This window comes from Pan paniscus, chromosome 8 (genome assembly GCF_029289425.2).
Source record: "Pan paniscus chromosome 8, NHGRI_mPanPan1-v2.0_pri, whole genome shotgun sequence".
In the NCBI taxonomy this organism is placed as follows: Eukaryota; Metazoa; Chordata; class Mammalia; order Primates; family Hominidae; genus Pan; species Pan paniscus.
The window spans coordinates 60362295-60383640 of NC_073257.2; the positions used below are offsets into that span (position 1 = coordinate 60362295).

A 21346-nucleotide genomic window follows, 5' to 3' on the forward strand; every position below is an offset into this window, starting at 1 on the left:
CTAAAGATTACTGGATTTTACACACACATATTCACACACACACAGAGTTAAAAAAATAAATTCAGTAAAGTAGCAGGATACAAAGTCACACACAAAAATCAGTTGCATTTATATACACTCAGATGAACAATCTGAAAATGAAATTAAGAAAACAATTTCATTTACAATAATATATAAAAAGAAATAAAATACTTTGAAATTAACTTAGCCAAGAAGGGGAAGGGAAAGATTTGTACAAAGAGACCTACAAAACATTGCTGAAAAAAGAATTAAACAAATATATCTCATGTTCATGGTTTGGAAGATTTAATATCATTAAGATATCAGTACTACCCAAAACGATCTACAGATTCAACGTAATCCTTATCAAAATCCCAATGACTCCTTCTGCAGAAATAGAAAAACTCATCCTAAAATTCATATGGAATTTCAAAGGACCCCAAATAGCTAAAACAATCCTGAAAAATATGGGGAAAAAAGACTCACACTTCTTGATTTCAAAACTTACTACAATACTACAGTAATCAAAACAGTCTGGTACAGGCATAGACAGACATATAGGCCAAAGGAATAGAAGAAAGAGTCCAGAAATAAAACCCAAATTATTTTCAAAAAAGTTGTCAAGGCCATTTAATGGGAAAAACACAGTCTTTACAACAAATGGTGCTGGGAAGCTGGATATCCACATGCAAAATAATAAAATTGGATCTTTACCGAACGCCATATACAAAAATTAACTCGAAATGGATCCATTACCTAAATGTAAAAGCTAAAACTATAAAACTCTTACAAGAAAGCATGGCAATAACTTCAAGACATTGGATCTGGCAATGATTCCAAAGGTACAAACAAATTTTAAAAAATATAATTAATAATACTGAAATATACACTTAAAATGGATAAGATAGTAAATGTTATGTTATGTAAGATTTACAACAATAAAAATAATTTGGAGAAAATACCTCTAAGTAACCCACAGATCAAAGGGGAAGTCATAAGAGAAATAGGGAGACATTTTGTTAAAAATGTGTAGATTGTATTTTTTAGAAAAGTTTTACATGAAAAAAACATGAGCACTTAGAATTCCCATATATCCCCTGCCAAAGTTTCACTTATTATTAATGTTTTACATTTGGATGGTACATTCATTAGTATTGAACCAATATTGATACATTTTTGTTAACTAAAGTCCATCCTGTATTTTGGTTTTCTTAGATTTCCTTAATATCTTTTTACTGTTTCAGGAGCCCATCTAGGATAAAATATTACATTTAGTTGTCAAGTCTCCTTGGGCAACTTTTGGCTATGATGGCTTCTCAGATTTTCCTTGTTTTTGATGACCTTGATAGGTTTGAAGAGTACTGGCCAGGTGTATTCTTCAATGCCTTACTATTGAAATTTGTCTAATTTTTTCTCATGATTAAGACTGGGGTTATGGGTTTTCAGGAATAAGATCACAGAGGTAGAGTGCCATATTTATCCATATTATCAAGGGTATATTATATCAACATGATGTATGACAGTTGATGGTGACCTTGATCACATGGCTGCAGTAGTGTTTATTAGGTTTCTCTACTATGCAGTTATTCTTTATACTCCTCTGGCCATACTGTACTCTTTGAAAGAAAGTCAATATATGCAACCCACACTTAAGAGGTGGGAAATTATGATCCACTTCCTTTAAAATTGAATATTAACATAATTTATCAGGAATTCTTCTGCATGGGAGATTTGTATCTTCTTCCCCATTTATTAACATATTTAATCATTTATTTATATCAGTATGAACTCATGGATGATGATTTTATACTTCATACTATAATCCACTGCTACATTAGATTGTTGTTCAAATTGTTCCACCTTTTGCTACTTAGAATGAGAAAACATTATAAATTGAATGAAAATAAAAACACCTCAAAATGTGTGGGATGCAACTAAAGCAGTACTTATAGGAAGATTTGTTGTATTAAATACTTGTACTACTGTTGTCCCTCTGTATTTGCAAGGAATTGGTTCCAGGACCTCCCACGGATACCAAAATCCTCAGATGCTCAAGTCCTTTACACAAAATAGCATAGTATTTGCATATAATCTAAGCACATCCTCTCTCTCAAATACTTTAAATTATGTCTAGATTACTTATAATACCTAATACAACATAAATGCCATGTAAATAGTTGTTATACTATATTTTTAAAATTTGTAATTTTTTGTTGTTGTATTGTTATCTTTGTTCCTAAAATATCTTTGATCCATAGTTGGTTGAATTTGTAGATGCAGAATCTACAGATATGGAGGGCCAGTTGTATTTATGAAAAAGAAATATATCAATAATCTAAGTTTCCACTTTAATAAATTAAGAAAAGATAAAATAAAATCCAAAGCAAGAAGGAAAAAGGAAATAATAAAGAGCAGAAATCAATGAAATTGAAATCAATGAGAAAGTAAGGGAAACTAAAAGCTAGTTCTTGGAAAATATCAATAGAATTGATACAGTCTCTAGCCAAACTGATCAAGAAACACAGAACAAAGACACATTTTATGAAATTGAAAAAAAAGAGAGGTGATCAGTTAAGATAAGACATTAAAAAGTTAATGAGGGAATATTACCAACAACTCTAGTCCCATAAGTTAGACAATTTACATGAATGGGACAAATTCACTGAAAAATACAAACTGCCAAAGCTCATTAAAAAAAAGAGAGACACCTAAATAGTCCTATATCAATTAAATAAATTGAATATTGTTATGGGCTGAATTGTGTCACCCCCCAAAAAAACACATATGTACTAAGTCCTAACTCCCAGTAACTCTAAATGTGGCCGTATTTGGAGATAGGGTCTATAAAGAGGTGATTAAGTTAAAATGAAGTCATTAGAATAGCCCTTAATGTAATATAACTGATATCCTTATAAGAAGAGATTAAGACACAGATATACACAGTGGGAAGACCATGTGAAGACACAGAGGAAAGACGGCCATCTGCAAGTCAAGGAGAGAGGCCTCAGAAGAAATCAACTTTGCTGACATCTTGATGTTTGACTGCTAGCCCACAGAACTGTAAGATCCATTCTTGGATATTTTGTTATAAAAGCACCCCCCCCCAAAAAAAAAAACTAAAAACTAAAAACTAACACAAATATGTATTTAGAAACCTCACAAATTCTGGGTCCAGTTGGCCTCACTGGTGAATTTTAGCAAACATTTAAGGAAGCAATACTACCAATTTTATACAAACTTTTCCAGAATATTGAAGAGGAGAAAACACTTCCCAAATAATTTTATAAGGGAAGCATTACTCTGATACTAAAACCGGAAAAAGATATCACAAAAAAAGAAAATTACAGATGAATATCTGTCATGAACATAAACACAAAAAAAGTCTTCAGGAAAATACTAGCAAATCAAATCGTAAAACATAAAAACAATATTACACCATCACAAAGTTGGGCTTATCCCAGGAATGCAAAGCAGGTGAGATATTTGGAAATCAACCAAAGTAACTCATGGTATATCAACAGGCAAAAAAAGAAAAACTATATGATCATCTGAATAGATGCAGAAAAAGCATTTAACAAAAGTAAGAGTCCATTCATAACAACTCCGGGAAACTAGGATAATAGGAAGGCTCCCTTAATCTGATAAATGGCATTCACAAAAATACTACAGCGAACATTATACTTTATGATGAAAAACAGAATGCTTTCTCCCTAAAATGGAGAATCTGGAAAGGATGTCCACTCCCTTTCCTCTTATTCAACATTGAACCAAAAGTCCTAGCGAATGCAATAAGTTAGTAAGTCAAAAAAAAAGAAAGAAAGAAAGAAAAGAAATGAAAGGCATATACATTGGAAAGGTAGAAAAATAAAACTGTGTTTATTCACCAACATGAGTATCTACTTAAAAAAATTCCAGAAAATATATTTAAAAGGCCCTAGAATTAATGAGCATTTAGGAAGGTTGAAGGACACATTGGTAATATACAAAAATCAATCATATTTCTATCTACTATCAATGAACAATAGAAGTTAAAATATTTTTCATAAGTCTCATTTACAATAGCACCAAAACATGTGAAATATTAGATATAAATCTATCAAAACATATATACAATCTATATGTTAAGACTGCAAAACAAACAAACACTGATGAAAGAAATCAATGCAGACCTAAACAGAGTGAGGAATGCTTCCATCAGGAGAAACAACAACAAATCCGTTGAAGTGGAATTTGAGAACGCCACCAGGACATTTTGGGTTCCTCATATGCTACTGAATCATCAGGGAAAGGGGGATTACTACACTGCCTAGTGTGCTGGATTCCAAGTATTAAGGGGAAACTGGGCTGCTGCTGTCCAATGGAGTAACGAGGAATACGTCTGCAATGCAGGTGATCCTCTAGGGTGTGTCAAGGTGATTAAGTAAACAGAAAACTAGAACCACCCAATCTAGGCAGAACTACTAATGACTTAGATCTTGAGGAATGAATGTGTGGGTCACCCTATCAGACAAGGAACCACAACCAAATGGGATGTTTGCTGAGCTGAAAGAGAATACCAGACAGGTGTAAGATGGCAGTGATCAAAACCAGATACAACCATGTGACCAGCTGCATAAACAGGGATAAAATATTGTGAATTTTTCTTTCTTTTTTGATATGCATATTTTATACATATATATATATCATATTTTTGTTTTCTTTTAAAAATATTAAAGGGAATGTGAATCAGTTGGAAAAGAAAGAATATCACTCAAGACAAAAAAGAGACACTTTTGGAGAAGGGGAGAGAATGTTTTCAGTTGTACACAGATTAGTTTTATCACTGTAGATGCAAGCATAAGGTTGTCCTTATTTGGATATTAAGTAACATTTAAAAGGGTGTATATAGGTGCCAGGCTGATATAGGGTGAACTGTGATAGCTTTATAATATGTTGACATGGCTAGGCTGGACCACTTTTCCCAGAATTCTGTTCCCTGAATGTTTCCAGCTAAAACAGGGCACAAGCGAGGTTCTCATGTCAGATCTGGAAGGTGAACATGGGGCAGCAGCTATTCTGTGCTCAGATGCACTATGGATGATCTTCTGACTCCCCTCATTCTATATGTGGAAGGAAGAACTTAAAATCACAACAGTGCCAATCCTACCTGAATGAATATAACTGGCATGTCATTCTGTCTAAATTTCAAACAAGTTTACACAGGAATGAACAAAATAATTTAAAATCACCGATGCAGCAAAAACTTGCCCAAATAGCTACAAAAATGTATTTTTTAAAAAATTAGAGGGAGGATTTTCCTTTCCAGATATATTTAGAATAAGTAGAATCAAAACAGAATAATATAATATGTCCACAGGAACAAACAAGTCAGTTAGTAAAAAAAAAATTTAGAGAATACAAAAGGATCAAACATTTTTGGAAACTTAATATGTGATAAAAGTATATATAAATTCATTTGGGAAATGTGGTTTACTTAGTGAATAGTGCTGGTATAACTGTCCAGTCATATGAAAGAAAATATAGTTTTCTATACCCCTATAATATTTAGCAATAAACTGCAGATAGATTCGTGATCTAAGCAAAATAAATGAATAAAAATTCTGAAGAAAATTTAGGAGAATATTTGCATGTTTTTCCTGTAAAGAAGACCTTTTTAAACATTTTAGAAATTAAGAATGTTCATGAAAGTCTCCCTTCTTAAGGTATAGAATTGAGGGTTACAATTTATAGCACATTTGTCAGACAGACAACATGTTAAGATTTCCAACATGTGAAGAGTTCCTACAAATTAATAAGAAAAGAAAAACAATGAACAAAGTTTATAAATATGCAAATCCAAGAAGAAGTTAATAAACATATGTTAAGATACTTGATCCTAGCTGGGCACAGTGGCTCATGCCTGTAATCCCAGCACTTTGGGAGACCAAGACAGGTGGATCACAATGTCAGGAGTTCGAGACCAGCCTGGCCAACATGGGGAAACCTGGACTCTATTAAAAATACAAAAATTAGCCGGGCATGGTGGCTAAGCTTTTGGAAAGGAATCTGGTATTGCCCATTAAAATATAAAACGAACATAAACTTTGACTTAACTATCTTACTTTAGGGAATCTAACCAAAATCAAAGTACCAGTACTTAGGAAATACATGTAAATATATATATTGCAGAAAAAGTCAACTGGAGAATGGGTGAATATATTATGGTATTTCCATACAATGAAATATTAGACAACTATTAATCCTATGTCAGAATATGTCTTAACCTATATAATAATATAGTTTAAATTTTAAAAACTATGGTTGCAGGGTAATTGTAGAGTTGCAGAGCACACATCAATTTTTATTTAAACTTTAAACAGAAAATCTGTTTTTATATCTTTGTGTATTCTTAGATAAACTATTATATTGGTTGTCTCTGAATCAGGATTCAGGATGATGGGAGCAAATTATTAACTTTTTCTCTATATCATTCTATATTGATTTTCACTAAAATATTAGCATATATTAACTTTATAATTTAATTTTTTAAAATTTTGGCTTTTAAAATATTTTATTAAATGTTAAATAGGTACAAAATAATAGTTAAGTAAAATATCTTTAAGAACAATACATACCCAATTTAAAACAGAACATTAGCCCCTGATGCTCCTGTGTCCCCTTCCCAGACCTCATTCCTTGTCCTCCTCCCTCAGGGAATAATCACTATTCTGAATTGTACTATCATTCCTTTTGTTTGTTTTGTTTACCCTTTATGCTGTTTTGCATATTTCACAAATTTATATAGATTACATTATTTTGTTTTAAATCTTGACTTTTTTGCTAAGACTGCATCTGGGTTTATTCATCTTCACATTAAACAAAATACAATATCTAATTCATACGTGCTGGTGTTGACAGATATCTGAGTTGTTTACAGTTGAAGTCTATTAAAAACAAGCCTAGTATGGACATTCTTGCATATGTCTTCTGGTAGAAAAGGGAAAGAGTTTCTCTAAGCTAAATAACCAGGAAGGAAATTGCTAGGACATATGGCATGTGCACACTAAAAAAATACCAAATTATTTTCCAAAATGGTTTCCATCAAGCCACATACTCACCAATATCAACTATTATCACATTTTTAAAAATGGAAACAATCTAGTCAGTGTAAATTATTATTTCACTATGATTTAATTTTCACTTCCCTGATTCGAAATTAGGTTGGACCACTTTTTCATATTTTCTCTTCTGTGAAATGTTTGTTAATGTGTTTTGCCCATTTTTCTATTTGGTTATCTTTTACTTACTAATATGCAGTTTCTTATATCTTCTAGGCATTAATCCTTTGTGAGCATAGACCTCAGTAACAGACCCTAGGAGGAGCCTAACCATAGTCCTAAACTGAAACTGAAAAGGAGGGTACTAAGAAAGAAAAAAGCAGTGTCCATCTACTTTTCCCTAGGAACTGGCCTTACTCTAACAGCTAAGAAATGGTATTTCCTGTTTGCAAAGTAATGTGTTCTTATTTTTATTTTAAAAATATATTTATATTCAAAATTCCACTTCTGCCTAAATATAGAAAGCTAGTATGAGCATCACTCCTACCCTAACAATATACATAAGTTGAAAAAAAAAACACTAAATCAAAATTTTATTGAACCCATTAGAGAGCTGAGGTTGCAGGGCAACCAAGTAGTCTGAAATCTAAGGAAAGACAGACTCTCCTAAGGAGTGACAGGACATGAACACTGGCTCCCTGTGGCAGTTCAAGGGAGAAAGAGATACCAGGCACTATACAAATGGGAAAGAAGTATTCAGACATAAAATGTAATGCACTGCTGATAGCTGGATGTGGGCCAGTGTGACAGTACAGAACAGCGTAAAGCCACAGACACAAAAAGAACTTGCACACATTCACAGACTCAAGTTCACAGACCTCCAACAGGTGCTCATAAGAAAGACTGAGAGCAGAGCAGGAAACGGGAAGAACCATTCCCTCAGAAGGGTAGGCTTGGAGGAGGGGAGCTACTGTCATGGTCGAAAATGCATAAAGCCCCACTTAGACCTATTTCTCCCAGAACAAAAGCCTTACACTGCAGGAGGAGGAGCAGCAATCCCTGCTTTGTATAAGTGTATACCCACTGCAGTTGGAAACAGAGCAAACAAAATCCATCTATTCCTGGAGAAGGTGCAGAAAACAGTCCTAAGCCCAGGATTTAATGCCATTATTATTACAAAACTCCTACCACTACACTAAGTGAAGGGGAGGAAACCTTCTCAACTGCAGACTTGCCAAAGGTGTCAGGCAGAGTCTGGATGCCATGAGAAGGGGTAGTATCACTAACCAAGCCTGTCACTGAGGACCAGGGACAGAGGACCTGCCCAAGGCTGAGAATGGAATAGGACAACAAAGAATGACTTGGCCCTCCCTCCCCAGGCAAGCAAGCACCAGTCTACTGCTGGAAGATAGGCAGGAGAAGGAAAGAAAGCCCTTCTAAAGCACAGGCACACAGGGGAGGCCTAAAGCTGAGGACGAAACAGGAAGAGACCAAAAATAAAAACTCCTTAGCACCCCAGCTGCCACCCTGCGCACAAGCTAAATCCTAAGGAATTCTAAGCCAATGGTTCACTATAGGTAATGAGAGCAACACAAAACCAAAACCCAGCTCATGTCCTAAATGGCCTACCAGAGGAATAGGCATGACTATTTCTAGGCATAAATTCTATTTACTTTAGTCTCTTTTTTTCTACACCCAGTACCAACACTCAATCAGATATATAGACACATAATGAAGCTGCAGCAGCTGCAACAACAGAAGCCAGTGTCAAAAAGCAAAGCAATCACAGAAAAAAATATCAGCAACAACCCATCTGTCAGAGTTATCCACCAGGGAATTTTAAATAACTATCATTAACATGTTAAGCTCTATGAAAAATGCAAACAAAACGCATTAACAACAGAGACGGAATCTGTAAGAAGGTGTCAAATGGAAATGTTGTACATAAAAAACACTGTGTGCTTTCAATGGGTTCATTAGTAGACTTGACACAACCAAGAAAGGAATCAGTAAACTTGAAGAAAAGTTGACAGAAATTACCTAACTGAAATACAAAGAGTAAGAAGAGTAGGAGAAAAAAAAAGTAAAAAGCAACAAATAATGTTAGTACAGCTTCTTTGGAATACAGTTTGTCTGTTATACACTTATGACCCAGCAATCCCACTCCTAGATATTTACCTTAAAGTAATGGAAACTTATGTTTACACAAAGTTTGTGAATATCTGTAGTACTTTTATCCATAATTGCCAAAATCTGGAAACAACCCAGTGTCCTTCAACTGGTGAATGGAATACTATTCAATAAAAAAGAAATTAAATACTGATAAATGCAATGACACAGATGAATATCAAAAGAATTATGCTAAGTGAAAGAAGTTGGACTCAAAAGGCTACATATTTATGATTCCATTTATACAATACCTTGAAAAAGACAAAAGTAAAGAGAATGAAAATAGATTACTGGTTGCTAGGCACCGGTGGTAGGGTAAAGGGTTAACTATAAAAAAATACAAGAGAAATTTGGGGGGAGATAGAAATGTACTATACCTTGATTGTGGTGGTAAACCTTGGTCAAACCTCATAGAACTGTATGCTAAAAGGGTGAATTTTACTGTATGCCTCAGTTTAATTAAGCATGTTTTAATTAATTAAAAATTATGGCTCGTTTTATAAAAGCATATTCTTATAAACTATTTTTGTAGGAGATCTGCATTTTAATAATTGCATAAGGTGATATTTTCTTAACTGGGTTTGACGTTTTTCAAATAAAGTCATTAGAGAAGATGTTTCCAACATTTGATGGGATGTTGGTTATGGATGACCTCTAAGATCCTCTCCAACTCCAAGGTTTTTGAGGTGTGCATGTGATCCCCCAAGTTTACAAACACAAATTTTATAAATATATATATATATATACACATACACATATATGTTAAGTATATATTCATAGTTCTAATTACATTTATATTATATATACATGTAAATACGTATACACAAAAAGTTCTGAAATATTCTTCAGTATTATAATTTATTATATATTTGTTATTTTCTTTTTTTCCACTATAAACATGTGATAATTTGTAATCCAAAAATGTTATTATTTTACTTACAAAGCATATATTGTGCAACAAATTTTTAAAAAGGAAATAAGGAAGCAGGTTGTTATTTTTCAAATCTATAAAATACCTAGCTTTAAAAAAATGGATTTTACTAAACTGACATATTTAATACTTTAAAATACTTGAAGAAAGGACAGGAATTAGCCATTGTGAATATGGGGTGTGGAGCATTTTTTTAATTGCATTTTTTTATTTTTAAAAGAAAATCCTAGAAAACCATATTTTCCCATTATTTGAAGTTTTCTCTAGCTCTTTCTTTCATTTGTATTAGAAATATCTTTGTGCATATCTCTAAAATAGAGCCTCAACTTGCTACTACAAATAGGATGATGTCATACCAGAAAGTAGAGGGGAGAGAGCCTGTGATGGCCCTGCAGCCTCCTCATCCTCACTGCTCCACCTGTCTCTTCTGAAGGGGCCTCTGGCTGTCCACATGCTGGGATCACTGCCACTAGAAAAGAAATGTATATATTTGCCCATGGTTTCAAAGAATATATACATTTGAGAAATACTTTCTAATCATCTTCATTGATTATTTAATTGACATTCATTTCCATTTCAATTCAGCCACCCACTCCCATTGTCATCACCTGAAACTGGCCCACTTGTGAAATAATTCCCAAATCCCAATGTCTGATCACAAACTCCATCTCCTCCTACTACTTTCACCTTGCAAACTAGTCGCCTCAGATCCATCCACTTATTTACCTTCTCCCCTCCTTTACCTAGACTGTGGGAGGGAAGTACTCGGGTCATTGGGCTTTCTAATATCGGCAGAGAGCCGTTTGGAAAATACCAGCATGTCCCTGGTTGGTTTCCTGTACCACTCTTCCATGGCAGCTAATTCCAAGCCACCATCTTGTTATAGTCCTTATTTTAATACTCTCTCTGACTTAGTAAAAATGTAACTTCTTCTAGAAAATGCAAGCCAGAAAATAGAAATTCTTTCAATTTATTATCTTTTAAAACATTTACTTAGATGCATCAATGTCTTTCTTATTCCTTGCTTTCTGCCTGTTCAAAATTCCTCCTTCCGTGTTCTTAACCAGATTCCTTCTGCCTCCTCTAAGGTATTTTTCTATAACTTATTTTTTTTAACATATCGTGAATTTCTCCCTATCTACAAATTCTTTCATATCATAAGAATACACAATTTTCTGTATCTTAAAAATAGGAAATGCTTTAAACTCTGTCTAGCTACTAATTGTTAACAGATTTTTCAAATCCTAGCCCATACCCACTTTGTTTCCTTTGCAACGTCTCCATACTCAACTGACTCGCTAATGCTATTAACTTGGCTCTTGTTGCACTTTCATTTGCAACCCTACCTAGCAAAATCCTCCTAATTTGACCTCTGCATCTAACCTTCAATGTTTAGAGAAAATTCTTCCTAAAATACAAACTTAATTACACCTGCCCACCAATATCAGGATAAATCAAGGACCCTTATCAGACACATAAGTTTAGGATATTGGCCAGGTGGCCTCTGTCTATTTTTCCATCACCATCTCCACTGATTTCCTACATGCACTGTATGCTTTAACCTTAGCAAAATAAATGCCTTTTTCTTTTACTTCTGTAAGGAAATTCGGGTTTCTTACTCTTTTCTCCTTCTAATTTTTTTCTTGGATTACTGTAAACATTTAATTAATCTCCACTGACTGCCACTTCCAGCTATCCTCACCTTGCCACCAGCATTCCTCCTTCTGGATGGATAAATAGATAGTTGCATGAATAAAACAAAAAGACCCTCCGTATGCATCCTTTTGATTTTAACAGACTGAATAAAATGTATACTCAGCTTCACATATATGGCATTACTTCCCTCTCCAGCCCACACTGTATTTTGGGCTCCACCTCTCATCTTCTGCAGCTTCCTAGCATTCCACCTCACATACACCCTACGACTCTTGGCACCTAATATTTCTCCCCATTACCCCTAAGATATTTTCACAACTCCTTACCCTCGCTCAAACTTCTTCCTCTTGCCTGAAATGTTCTTCTCTTTTTCACCTGCTAGGTTTCTATTTAATTAAATCCTAAATTCAACCAAAATATCTTTTCTCCAAAGAAGCTTGTGGGAAACCTCCCTCATGCATAGTCAATCTTCTGTACCCACAATCTTTGGATTTTTACTCTAAAATAATATTTACTATGTTGTACATCAATTTGTCTTTTATATGTCTGTTTCCCTAATTAAACTGTGAACTAAAGAGCAAAAAATATATAGTAGTTTGTATTTGTGTACAGTGCTTAGTGTATCATAGAATCTCAAAATGTCTTTGGAATTACTATTATTTGTTTAATGCACTTCTGAAAGTTGTACATATAAATTTCATACAATACGCATACAAAAACACATAAAGAATATACACATTCTTATACAGTGCTATTCCAGTGAGGGTAGCTAATATTACTGATAAATCTCTAAGAAAATATGGCTTAACAAAATGTTACCTCATTTGATGTTTTTGCTTATAACACCTAAATTTGAACATTTTATAAGCATGAAAACTTGTTTCTTTGTTTTCCTAATGGAAATTTACTGTTCTTCAGGTACTTTAAATTTTTTAAATATATACTACCAGAAATTCACCATACTAATAATCCTGTTGTTTATACCATATAATTTTCTTTCTGAAAACAGATCACATTTCTAATAACATTTAGTGCTGTACCGTGAGCTTCATGCTACCTCAAGTACACTGACCACTTCAAAAGCTCCAAGCATATTTGCAAAAGCTTTGACGCCATGTAACTATTGAGAGGATAGAGAAATCGAATCCTTCAAGAATACTTTTCTCTTATGTTAATTACCATATTTTTGAGATCATAAACATATTTCTAAGAAAGCTAAATCAAGTTTATAAAAAGCTATATCTTGAAAAATTAAACATTTCAGGGCCATTATTCACTGTCTCCATGCAGAGGGCTAGCTATGAATATAAGTAGCATAAACAGAAAACCCAGTAAATAAGCATATTAGTTATACCTTTCTGAAGGCTCTTCAAAAACATCCTCATAATCATTATGTGGGAAATTCCGAAGAGAAAGTTTTACCTTCTCTGAATTAACTTTATTTTCAAAAACCTACAGACATAAGAAAGGAAACAAATTATAGCACTGGTTTTAGAAAAATATGGTTTAAAACGTGATTTCTATAGCTACTTAAGAAGAGCAAAAAGATCTGCAATAATGGAATTATAACCACAATCACATAGTAGAATGTCTGCTCCTAGAAAATCACTTAATTGTATATCTCCCTATTAAATATCTTCCAATCTGTCAAAACAGTGTAGAGTACTATGTAAACAGAAGTTATTTATATTGAATTGCTCAAGTGATTTTTCAAAACTAAATTTTTAAAAAGCTTCATTTGAGAAAAAATAGATTTATTACTTCAGCCCAGAAGAGATTTTCTTATAAGTGTTTACCATGTTTTGTTTACTGTGAATATAAAATTCCTGCCACTAAATTTATCTTTACTTTAGTACTTGCACCATCTAATCTACTAAGTATTTCTCCACATTCCACTGCCCAATTTTGCACTGGGCAGTGGACTTCAGTCTTGATAACTCGCAGTGCCAGTGCCCCAGCCACCACATACACGTTTCCTTCCTTCCTTGTCTAATACTGTCTTGCCATACTTGGCCTTCTATTTTCTCAAGAACATCTTCTGAATCAGCTGATCAAATCTCATTCACACACAGAAATAACTTTGGGACTATTATTGAAATTAAGTAATATGAATTTTTTAATTTAAATTGGAAATAAGTGAAGTATTTATATATTAAGTATCATTATCCACTAATATGATATAGCTATCCAGCAAAAACATTATAAAATATTCTCAATAAAGACAATGTATACCTTTTCTTAGATTTACTCCTAAACACCTTAAGTGGCACAATTGTAAATGTAATGTCATAGAGCAGACCTTTTATTTGATACACACTGCTCAATCCACAAACCACATGTTTTTACATCTAGTATTTTTGTGTACATTCCATTCTAAATACTTTAAACTTCCATTATGATTTCTTCTTTGACTAATGAGTTTGTTAGTGTTTGCTTGGTGTATGTTTAATTTTTACTTTAAAATCACAGGAAAATGTCCACCTAAGATTCCTTCTCATTAAACTATGTAGCTACAATACACGAAATGAAATGAGCTTCACAGAATTGAACTAGTTTTGAAATCAGCACTGATTGGCAAATCCCTAAAAATTAATTTCAGGATAATTAAAATTGAAATGCAGAAAGTGTGGCTCCAGTGGGATGGAGGAAAAGAAGTGGGACACATGCTATTACACAACATGATCCCACTTCCCTCCTATGAGACATGCTTAAAAGTCATTTGAGTACAATTCATTTACTTAGAAAAAGTGATATCTGGAAGTCCTAACACAATTTAAACCTGAGACATCTTTCAGCTCATGATTCAAAATCAAATTGATTATATTTATTTTTTAAAGAAGCAGACTGTTCCAGATGGCTGCAATTCAAATTTAAGGCTGACTAACATATTTCTGATTGAGTGAAATGTGATTTTGCTAACAATACCAAGAACTAACAAGGAGAAATATAATAAATTATCAAGACGGCAGGACTTTTGGAGATTGCTCACGGAATCAAATTAATATCAAATTTTTTAAATGTTAGAAAATGTTTTCTGAGGAGCCTAAGTTAGCTTTTCTGTACTCCATGCAGCAAGGATTTATGAGGACAAAGTGAAAACCGTAACACAGATAGGAGCCTGGTTTCTAGTCTGTGACTCAAGAGTTATATGATCATAGACAAATCGCTTCAGCTTTCACCTCTAAAATGAGTGCTGGCATAAAAATGTCTTTAACAGGCCAGGTGTAGTGGCTTATGCCTATAATCCCAGCACTTTGGGAGGCCAAGACGGGTGGATCGCCTGAGGCCAGGAGCTCAAGACCAGCCTGGCCAACGTGGTGAAACCCTGTCTCTACCAAAAATCCAAAAAATAAATTAGCCTGTTTCAAAAAAAAAATTTCTTTATGCTCCAAATCTAACCAACTTCAAGTCTATGAGTCTAGACAATTTCTAGGGGACAGCATCATATCTGAAAGGACATAAAAATGGCTACAGTATCAAATTGTTTCATGAAACATAAGAAAAGCAAGTTCTAATAAAATCAGGTAATTTTCCCAACACTATAAAAACCATCCAGGAATGTTCTAAGATCCTTTTTTATGAAAGGAAACTTTAAAGCATATCAGAATTCACCCTAGATAGGCCAAGCTATAACTTAGCAAAAAAACAAACAAACAAACAAACAAGCAAAAAAAACCCAAAGTAAAAATATAAACAAAATCACAAAATGTGCTCAGTTCTAGAAGAAGTCAAATAAGACTATAAGACTATATAAAGGATATACGTGGGCCATTCTGTGAAGGTGCTCCCTTTCAAATCGTCTCTGCTTCAAAGAGAAAACCATTCTGATCAGAGAAAAGAATCAAGAGTGAGCGGAGAGCCCAACACGGCACTAACAGCCAGAGATTCCCAGCCAAAGATGTGATGGTAGCCTTGATGTGGCCAACTTAAGTATAGCAGAGAATGGACAGGAGATAATAATCAAGTTACAACACTGTTCTTAAAAGCTGCACTCCTGCCCACCTGGGGTGGAGGTGGCAATTGAACAGGGGAAGTGGTAGGAGCAGTTTTTGGTCTATGTACTGACTTTATCTCTATTACTCCTGTAACTTACAGGAAATGAACACAAGGCCAGCATCATCATCGCAGTTCCAAAGCTCCAGTTGACTAGGTAAGAGAAAAAAAAATGCAAAGCACCCACCAGACTAAAATGCATTTCCCTTTTTTTGTGCTCTAACCCTAGCACTATCTCCACAAATGGGGTAATGTGTTGAAGTAAGAGGTTTTGTCACAGACTTTTCACAGCCCTCTACTTTTCCATAGTTCGGAGACACCCAATCATGCTGTCTCAAACAATGAAAAAGTCCACAATCAATACATCTAAAGGTGCTTCATACTTCATGTGACATTTATTTTGTATCTTCATTAGTAACACAAAACTAGTGCCTGTAAAATTTCCAGAGTAGCATTAGAAAATGCAATTCATTAGAAACTTTGCAAAAAGTTCCACTCTTTCAAATCCCCATTTTGGTCACTGTCAACACTACAGTGACAAAAAATTAAGAAATCATTTTGGTGAGAACCAAATAGATACCCATTTCCCAGAGAGCATAGTCAGCAATTTAGGTATTAGCCAAAATTAGTAGAGATCCCTCTCCTTTTAGTCTTACCTTTGATCTAGGTGTGTTTTCCTGACTTGATGAAGGCAAAGTCTCCCTGAAATTCAGGTCTTCTGCTTCAGAGTCATTTCCCTCATAATCGTTTACTGAACAAAGGCGGGGGGAAAAACTGATCAAATAGAAAACACTACACAGAAGGAAAAATGGAGCCTTAATGAGAAAAAACAAGCTACATGAGGGGAATTTTCATCTACTTTTCCTGTTTTCCAAACACCCCATCTTTATCTCCTATGGTAATCATCTCTTTCTCCCCTGCTTTGAAAAAATCAACATAGCAAAGCTGATCCTTCTTCTAGGATTATCCTCAGGGAGTTGACTTTTGAGCGGTTCCCTTGTTCCTCATTGCCATATTATTCAAGAAAGTACTCTTCAAGTAAATCCTAGATATTTACAACCTGCAGAACCTATGCATTGGGATCTACAGAATACAGTCTTCTGTGTTTCAGAGTCTATTTCTTGAATAAAGAATACTGTGTTACAAATGTCGCACTTTAACTTCTTGTATTATTTATAATTAATAAGTTAGTAATATGTTAAATTATATAGAAAATTGTTTTCGGCTTTGTTGAATAATGTAATATGAATCATCCCAAGGAAACTCTGGGTTTCTTATATGATTATTCCTAATTACTGTGTTAATTTTACTGCACAGACTCTTTCAGATAAGAAGCCGAGAGAAAATTTTCTCTGATCTCAGTACTGAGCACTCAGAGTACTGTTTCTCATACCATGGGAGCCTTAAATATTATGATTTAGAAATTCTGTGGCATGGCATATTACAAAATCAATAAAAATATAGTAAACAAGTACTATGGAAATGAAAAAGTGTGTTCCTGAATGTGTGTTAAAAAGGAAATCTAATAGAAATTATGAACCTTTATAACACATGAATTAATTTTATAAATTAAAACATTAAGAAATATCAATGAAGGGACAACATATCAAAACTAATGTGAAGTAGCTAAAGGAGTATTTAGATAGAGGGAAAATGTATAGGTTTAAATGTGTTTACAAAAAAGGCAGAAAAAAAAAGCTGATATAAATGAGTTTTGTATTCAATCATAGAAGCCAAAGAAAAACTGAGGAAACCCAGAGAAACTACAAAGGAGAAAATCATAAAGAAAAATATAATAACAGAAAATAAGCCTAAAGAATAATCAGCAAAATCCAATAAACTAGTTCTTTGAAAAAAAAAACTTAAAAATATGCAAACCTCTTTCACTACAAATCAATGGAGAGTAAGTGCACAAATAACATTAAAAATGAAAAAGGATCGCTTCTCGGCCTTTTGGCTAAGATCAAGTGTAAAAATGAGAAAGGGCACAGCTACAGATGCAACTCTCATTTTTAAAGGTAATAAGCAAATACTATGAGAAACTTCAGGGAAATCTGATGAAATGGAAACTTTTATAAGAGAATTATAAGTTATGAAAATTTACTCCAGAAGATGTAGAAAGCCTAAATAGTGTAATAACCATTTAAAAAGTCAAACCAATAATCAAAAATATCACTCCCAAGAGGAAAAAGCATCTGGGCCCAAACAGGTTTCCAGATGGGATTTTATCACACTTTCAATGAAAAAAATCTCTCATGCAAACGGTTCTGAAAATAGGAAATTCCGCAAACCTAGGAAGGAGCTTCAAGTGCTAGAAAAAAAATTAACAGGAAAAAAAAGTCTATGAGAATTGTAAACAAGCAACTCATAGAAGGCGACTTACAGGCCAATAATATATTCAGAAAAAGTCCAGCCTCACCTGACAAACAAAAAATGAAAAGTAAAACAACCTACAATTGACTTTCATTTATGCTTATGAGAGATTTACTGTAATAGGACTTAACCACAACCAACCAGAAAATAGGACAAAATATATAAAACAATAATTTTCAGACCTTAAACAACAGACTGTGATCCCAGAGAGAAGGGGGTGAGCCTTCTGGTTGCTCCAGATTATGGCCTCCAGAAGTTTGCAGGCTATAGCTCAGGAAAGGAATCAACGAGTCCAGTGATTCAATGAGTTGAGAAGAAAAAGATCAAAGTTAGGAGAGGCTGAGGCAGCCAGAATTTGTAGGGCAGAGTACCAGGGAGGAGGGAGCTATACAGAACAAGAGAAGTCTAAGTAGCTGCAAAGAAACCCTCTCATGTCCTTTGCAGAATATGGATATGCTTATATGAAGGAGGACAATCTCTGACACTCAGGAAGGACCACCGGAAAGTAGCAAGCCACACAATTCCTAGGAACAGTTCATATGAGCCAGAATGAGGAGACCCTGTAACACAGGGGGCGCTGAGGATAGTGCACAGAAGAGATACCTCTTAGTACTAAAACTATCCTTGGAACAGAAGCTCCTTAGGGCCACCTATAAAAAAGGTGAAGAGCAAGCCTCAGACAGGATCAGGTTAAACTTCAAGTAACATAACTACAAGGCAGAAAAACCCAACATTCTTTAAAGAAAAATCAAGGCCAGGTGTGGTGGCTCACGCCTGTAATCCCAGCACTTTGGGAGGCTGAAGAGGGTGGATCACGAGGTCAGGAGTTCGAGATCAGCCTGACAAACATGGTGAAACCCCATCTCTACTAAAAATACAAAAATTAGCTGGGCATGGTGGCGCGCACCTGCAATCCCAGCTACTCAGGAGGCTGAGGCAGGAGAATCACTTGAACCCAGGAGGCAGAAGGTTGCAGTGAGCCAAGATTGCACCACTGCACTCCAGCCTATGAGACAGAGCAAGACTCTGTCTAAGAAAAAAAAAGAAAAGAAAAGAAAAAGAAAAAAGAAGAAAAAAAGAAAAGAAAAAGAAAAAATCCAGCACCAAAATCATATAATTCACAATGTGTAGTAAACAATTAACAGGTATACCAAGGAATAGAAAAGTATAACCCACAGCCAAATCAATCAGTCAACAGAAGTGTACTTAGAAATGACAGATGATAAAATTCAGAAAAAAGAACTTTTAACTATTATAAGTTTTTAAAAGGTGCTCAAGGAAATAAAGAAAAACATGATACAATGAAAAGAGATATAAATCATGTAAAAATAAGACCTACTGAAATTTCTAGAGACAATGTATGAACTAAAATAAATTAACAGCAGATAAGGCAGAAGGAAAAAAATCAGTGTCTGTCAACATACAGCAAGAGTATATCCAAAATGAAGCGCACCGTAGCAAAAAAAAGAGACTGAACAGACTCAGCAAACTGGGACAACATCAAGTGAACTAAAATTCCTGTAACTGGAATGCCAAAACAAATATGAAGAAATAATAGCTGAAATGTTACCAAACTAGATGAAAACTATAAACCAACAGACCAAAGAAGGTCAATAAAATACAAGTGTAATATATGAGCTTATAGAAAAATCACATTCATGTATGTCATATTCAAATCACTGAAAAGAAAAAATGCCAGAGAAAACAGACACATTAAATATAGAAAAACAAAGATAAGAATGATGGGTTTCTCATCAGAAATCATGCATGCTAGAAGATAATGGTGAGACATTTTAAAGTATTGAAAGAACATAGAATTCTTATAGAATGTCAATATAGAATTCTATACCCTGAAAATATATATTTCAAAAAATAAGACTTCTGTAGACCAATAAAAACTAAGATTATATCCAGCCTGCACTAAACAACAAAAACAAAAGTTAAAGGAAGTTTTTCAGGCACAAGGAAAAGGATAAAATATGAAAATGTAGACCTATCCAAAGGAATGAAGAGTGGCAAAACTGGAAAATACATGAGCACATAAAACATACTCTTTCACATGTTCTAATTTCTTTAAAAGATAACTCAATTATAAGGAAAAATAATAATCTATTGTAGGGTATACAACACTCACAATAAAATTGGTATCAATAATAGCATGAAAGGCAAATGGGAGGAAATGGAAGTATCTTATGTTCCTACAACTATATGTGAAATGGTAAAGCAGTTCCCGCTTACCCACAGGGAATGCCTAGTTCCAAGACCCCCAGTGGATGCCGAAAACTTAGGATAGTACTTCCTGCACTGAAGTCTTAAATCCCTCAAAGTCATCCATGAGGGTTAAAATCAGTTTTTCCCAAACTCCCATTAATGTTGACATTTTGACCTCCTCCCATAAATCACAAATGTTCTTAATGGCATCTAGAATGGGGAGTTATTTCCAAAAGGTTTTCAATTTACTTTGCCCAGAGCCATCAGAAGAATCACTATCTATGGCAGCTACAGCCTTACAAAATGTTTCTTAAATAATGAGACATGAAACTCAAAATTACTCATTGATTTCTAGGCTATGGAATAGATACTAAATCAGGAACTAAATCAGTAATTTAAAAAAACCTACCAATCAGAAAGAGCCCGGGCGGGCCAGAAGGATTCACAGTCAAATTCTACCAGATGTATAAACAAGAGGTGGTATCAATCCTACTGAAACTATTTCAAATAATTAGGAAGAGGGACTCCTCCCTATCTCATTCCATAAGGCCAGCATCGTTCTGATACCAAAACCTGGCAGAACACATGGTCTAATATCCAGAACTTATAATGAACTTATAAATGAAAAAGCAAGAATCAAACAACCCCGTTAAAAAATGGGCAAAGGACATGAACAGACCCTTTTCAAAAGGAGACATACACATAGCCAAGAAGCATATGAAAAAATGCTCAATATCACTAATCATCAGAGAAATGCAAATGAAAACCACAATGAGATACCATCTTACACAAGCCAGAAAGGCTATTATTAAAAAGTAAAAATTAAAAAAAAAAATGTTTGTGAGGTTACAGAGAAAAGGGAACACTTATACACTGCTGATGGGAATTTAAGTTCAACCACTGTGGAATGTGGTTTGGAGATTTCTCAAAGAACATAAAACAGAACTACCATTTGATTCAGCAATCACATTACTGG

The 21346-nt window shown here is 34.2% G+C and overlaps 1 protein-coding gene across 29 annotated transcripts in view; it reads right to left on the reverse strand.

Annotated features, from left to right (window-relative positions):
- PTPN20 (protein tyrosine phosphatase non-receptor type 20) overlaps positions 1-21346 on the reverse strand; it is a 90816-nt gene that overhangs the window by 44884 nt on the left and 24586 nt on the right. For 11 of the 29 annotated variants that reach the window (XM_057298874.2, XM_034930533.3, XM_055092755.2 and 8 more), the window contains 3 exons: positions 16443-16537; positions 13148-13245; positions 10494-10606 (listed from right to left, as the gene is read on the reverse strand). The exons of 1 other annotated variant lie outside the window; for it this stretch is intronic. In XM_057298874.2, the coding sequence (XP_057154857.1) occupies positions 10494-10606; positions 13148-13184 (150 nt within the window). In that variant the 5' untranslated portion in view covers positions 13185-13245; positions 16443-16537. The remainder of the gene's footprint in view (positions 1-10493; positions 10607-13147; positions 13246-16442; positions 16538-21346) is intronic. 17 more of the 29 variants (XM_008961182.5, XM_034930551.3, XM_034930536.3 and 14 more) reach the window with 2 other exon arrangements.